At 58.7% G+C, this 5099-nt stretch overlaps 1 protein-coding gene across 1 annotated transcript; it reads left to right on the top strand.

Annotated features, from left to right (window-relative positions):
* Positions 1–480: 480 nt before the first annotated feature.
* Positions 481–2844, top strand: SOX14 (SRY-box transcription factor 14). The gene has a single exon (XM_077349136.1). The coding sequence runs from the start codon at positions 1018–1020 to the stop codon at positions 1738–1740; it is 723 nt and encodes a 240-aa protein (XP_077205251.1). The 5' UTR covers positions 481–1017; the 3' UTR covers positions 1741–2844.
* Positions 2845–5099: the final 2255 nt, after the last annotated feature.

Genomic DNA, 5099 nt, shown 5'->3' with positions numbered 1-5099 from the left:
CCGCCTCCCTCCTCCACTCCTCAGGACCCACAACTGCGCAGAAGTTTCTCTCCCTCCCGCCCCAATGGACTTGTTCTCCCCCTGGGGCAGGCCTTGTCTCCCCTAAATATGCATCACCTTTCGCCGCCCCGCACACACAGGAAAGTGTCCCAGGGTCAGTCCAGAATGTGTGAATGCTCCCGAGAGGGACACGTGCTAGTCGCCCCCCCCCCCCCCCCCCCGGTTCGTCCGGAAAAGAAGGAAAGCATCTGACTTCGGTTCGGGTTGGGGCTCCATTGAGTAGCTCACCTGCCCCCTCCGTGCTGTGAATCGGGGATGCTGCCCCCCCACCCCCAGCCGGATCTCTTCCCCCACCCCGTCCGCCCCCAAACGAGGGGGCGTGCGGCGTTTTATTGGCTGCCGCGATTAGCGCGCCCTCGAACAAAAGCGTCCCTCTTAATCCGGTGTCTTCGGCGCCGGCTGCCCTTCTCCCCCCTCGGCCCTCGCTCCTCGCCTTCCCCCGCCCCTTTTCCTCCTCTCGCCTTGCCGAAGGTACTCAGTCTCTGGCTGGCTCCTGCGCGGGCTGCTGATTGGGCGAGCGGATTCGGGGAGGGAACGCCCTGCCCGCCCTCCCGCCGCCCGCCTGCTTGCCTGCCTGCCTGCCGCGCTGTCAGCTTGCGCGCCGTCCCAAGCAGCCTCGCCTTTGAACTGCCCCGCATCGGGCTCCGCTTCCGCGCCTTCCCCGCAGCCGCGGCCAGCCAAGTGCGGGGAAGGCAGGCAGGCAGGCAGGCAGGCAGGCGGCGAGCTCCCTCGGGACAGCTGCCCTTCCCGGATTGCGCCTCTCGGCCCGGCCGTCCGGGCTCCTCCGCCCGCCAGGCAGGGCACCTCTGCGGGGACAGGAGGGCTCGCAGGAGCACTGGAATGATCAGCTGAGCGGCAGCGGGCTCTCGTGGGCGGCCACACGGGCCGGCGGGCGAGCGACCGGGGAGAGCCAGGTGAGCGGGGCTGCTGGTGTGGTGGGCTGCTGGAGGAGGCGCCATGTCGAAGCCCTCCGACCACATCAAGCGCCCCATGAACGCCTTCATGGTGTGGTCCCGGGGCCAGCGGCGCAAGATGGCCCAGGAAAACCCCAAAATGCACAACTCGGAGATTAGCAAGCGCCTCGGGGCCGAGTGGAAGCTGCTCTCCGAAGCCGAGAAGCGGCCCTACATCGACGAGGCCAAGCGGTTGCGAGCCCAGCACATGAAGGAGCACCCCGACTACAAGTACCGGCCCCGCCGCAAGCCCAAGAACCTGCTCAAGAAGGACAGGTATGTCTTCCCTTTGCCTTACCTCGGCGACACTGACCCCCTCAAGGCGGCAGGGCTCCCCGTGGCTGCCTCGGACTCTCTGCTCGGCTCCGCGGAGAAGGCGCGGGCTTTCCTGCCCCCCACCTCCGCACCTTACTCCTTACTTGACCCCAGCCAGTTCAGCTCCAGCGCCATCCAGAAGATGACTGAGGTGCCGCACACCTTAGCCACCAGCACCCTGCCCTACGCCTCCACCTTGGGATACCAGAACGGGGCCTTTGGCACCTTGAGTTGCCCCAGCCAGCACACCCACACTCACCCGTCGCCAACCAACCCGGGCTACGTGGTGCCCTGTAACTGTACCGCTTGGTCGGCGTCCACTTTGCAGCCTCCCGTGGCCTACATTTTATTCCCAGGCATGACCAAGACTGGAATAGACCCCTATTCTTCAGCGCACGCCACGGCCATGTAACGCCCCCCAGTCCCGTTTGACAGTCACCCCCAGGCAGGCGAGACGCTTGGCTGGCAGATGGAAAAAGCGGAACCCCTACACGTGCATGTAAACAGAGACTCCAGGAAACAAAGATATTTAAACGCCTAAGCAACACTCACCTGAGCGCGGGAACGATGCCCAGGGGACCTCAGCTCACCTGGGGAAAGACTTTTTTTGGAACTCCGACACTTTGTAGTCAAGTCCCTCCCCCAAAAAACAGAAACACACAAAGCTGTCTTTTCGACCCCCTCTTTCTGCACTTGGGGCTCAGAGGGGCCCAAAACTTGTAAGAATTGTAAATGTGTCCAGCTTTGTAGTTGCCCTTTTGGCCAAAAAAGGCCAGACATCTTCGAGTTTTATTTTAATTTATTGCCTTGATGTCTATGAGTTATTTGGACTTGAATTCTGGAACTATTCTGACTTAATGATTTCCTCTCTTTTGTTTTGCACATTAAAAGGCAAGAGTTAGCTGTGTTATATATATCTATATATCTATATTTTACCATTTGGCACTAATGGGTAAATTTTCTTTTCATGTCAAAAGATTTTAAAAGAAAGCTCTTCAGAGTTATTAAAAAAGGGGGGAAAGCGTTTATATTTCAGACATGATATGATAGTGTTTGCTTAATTTTAAAACAGATAGTCCTTCAATTTGTGTGAATCGGTGCAAGTAGACTTAAGTTTACTTTAGACAGAATGTCAACTATGAAGTCAGGCAGTAGAACAGTTACTTAAAAGAAAAAAATGGGGGAGGGGAGAGAAAGAAAGGAGAACAAGATAATGGTTGAAATATGTTTTCACAATGTATTGAGGGGGGCGGTAATGTATCCAAAAGGATTTTACCTCGTTCATTCTGTTCATTTGTTGAACAAAGACATTTTGAATAAAGACAATCTGTCGTCGAACCCGTCAGCAAATGTGGGCGTGAATCCAAATCTCACAAGGGCCACGAAAGGCTGCGTGGAAGTAGGTGGCGCCTCGGGCCTCCGAGGGCCGCAGGAGCTGGGCTCGGAGTCCGGCCCCAAGTCCTGCCAGAGGGTCCTCCTAATCTCAGCCAGGGGCTACCGGGTGCATTCGTGAGGCGGGAGCCACAGCCCGGGGAAAGTTCTCCTGCGCAAGCTCCCGCGGCTCCAATGGGGCCTCTGCAGGAAACCAGAGGGCCGGATTCCTGCGCAGTTCCCACGGATGCGCGGAGCTGGTGCGGGAAAACTTCACGGAGGGTTGCGGGCCCGGCTCTGCGGACCACCCGAGACCTTTCGATTGACGTGTTCCTCAGGCCCCAGGGGTGTCCGCCTCCCTCTCTCAGTCTCCCTGGCAACAAACGACCCCATCTTCCAGAGTGTGTGTGGCGGGGGGGAGGGTCGGGGGGCGCGGAGGCTGCGTCCGGGCGAGCGACGGGCTCCAAGGCGCTCCACGTGCCGGTCCTCGGCCGTTCCATCGGCTGGGAGGTTCGACCTCGGCCAATGAGGCTTGAAATCCCCCCGTTCAAGCACTGGGAGGCTGCTGAGCTCGCCCCTTGTGGGGGAAGAAGGGCTTAGAAGCAAGGGAACACCTGGCAGGGACTGGCTCAAAGTGCGCGTTGCGCTCGAGGAAAGCGCACCTGGCCCACACCGCCAGAGACCTCGAACCACAGAGTCAAACGCGGCCGGGGAGGAGAGGTGCGCATCAGCACCCCTCTTCTCCCCACTGGCTCTTCAAGGGGGGGGGCGAGGGAACGGTCCTTCCTAAACCTCCGAGCTCTAAGGATGAGTTGAAAACTGGCCCGGATTTGGGGCGCTTGGAAGGACCGATCTTTGTCACAGCGCAGAGCTGGGACCCTGAAGAGAGTGTTGCTGAGCATGTGCAGAATCCCTGATCCCATGAGCATGTGCAGAATCCTTAGACACCTCCTCAAGTCTAGGCAAAGGCTTCCAAAGTTTAAATTAGAACTTAAGCACGGTCGCCAGTGGGTTTTTCTGCCCCTATGCCAAGTGTCAAAATATTTTCTGTTTCTCCCTCTTCCCTTGATCGCACAAGGCGCCGGCTTTTCACAGGCTTTACCCCCCCCCCCGGCCCGCTCTCCTCCCCACCCCCATTTAATTTCAATTTAACTTTCAGCCGTATCCCAAACAAGAGGGAGGCTTGGAAAACCTCCGCCAGCCTCAGAAGGAAGCCGGAGCCGGCCGATTAGCATCTTGTCCCAAACAATTAGCGGTGTTGGGAGCTCCTATTCATCAGGTCTCCCCTTTTGTTCAGGAAAGGATTTTTCATTAAAAGGGGAAGGCGGGGGAGCGAAGTAGCAGTTGTCCATCTGGCTGAGCTGAATAGCCAACGTGATCCATGTTGTAGATGTTTTTCTCATTAAGTGCTCTTTTGAGACCGCTGTTAGAATTAAATGGCATAACACAATTAACATACACGGGACCTGAATGGAAGGGGAAGCATATAAATAATAGAGAGATAAATAAATGAGAGATCAGGCGAAGGCAAACAAAAGAGCAGAGGAGAAAAGCTTTGCAAGAGGAGGTTAGCACGGCTGGACCACGCTTGTTTAGCATGACAAAAAAAACAAAAATCCAATAAAAATCCCACTTACACGCGGGCACAATTAAGACCTGGCCTGACTCGGGCGGCCCTCGGAGGCACCGCTGCGCCGGGCCAGGAAGCGCACGTGAATGGAGCGGCGGGAGGAGCGGGGAGGCCGCCGCTTGGGCTGCCTGCCTGATTTAACCCCAGCTGACAGTTGCTGTCAGGCCAGGTGATAACACGCATAGCTCAGTGTCCTTTAACATCTCCCCAGATTAGGTTGCAGGCTGGCCTCAGGGACAGGCGGCTGCCTGCCACCGGCTGCCTTCTCCCCGCGGGACTGGGGCCAGCCAGCCCAGAGAGAGAGAGAGAGGGAGGGAGAGAGGGAAAGAGAGAGGGAGGGGGGGAGGGAGGGCAGGGGGGAGGGCAAAAGCCCCTCGGAGAGAGACCTGGGGGGAGGCGCCCCCTCCCCGGGCTTCCCCCAGCTGTGCTTCCCTGCCCCGCCTTGCTTTGCTGGGTGCTATCCCACCCACCCCACCCCCGCCTTGGCCCCCAGCCCTCCGGCCAAGGGGGAGCGCTGGGCTCGCGTTGGCCGGGCGAGGGCACTGCGGGCTGGGAGACCTGGCGGCATCTGGGGAGGGTGTGAGACTCCTGAAATGAGCTGGCCGCTCCCGGCTAGTTCCGAGGGGCTCTGCTCTGGTTGATCGGCTCTGGACACAGTCGAAATGCAGCGCAGGTGAGGCGGGTGGGATCTTTGCCACTTTCTGCCCGAGCAGGGGCAGACACCTTTCGGGTGACACGGGATGCTGCAGGGCGGGGGAGCCCATTCCCAG

Source organism: Paroedura picta, chromosome 8 (genome assembly GCF_049243985.1).
Source record: "Paroedura picta isolate Pp20150507F chromosome 8, Ppicta_v3.0, whole genome shotgun sequence".
NCBI lineage: Eukaryota > Metazoa > Chordata > Lepidosauria > Squamata > Gekkonidae > Paroedura > Paroedura picta.
Note: the sequence above shows the minus strand (reverse complement) of the source record. Positions and strands in the feature narration are given on the sequence as shown.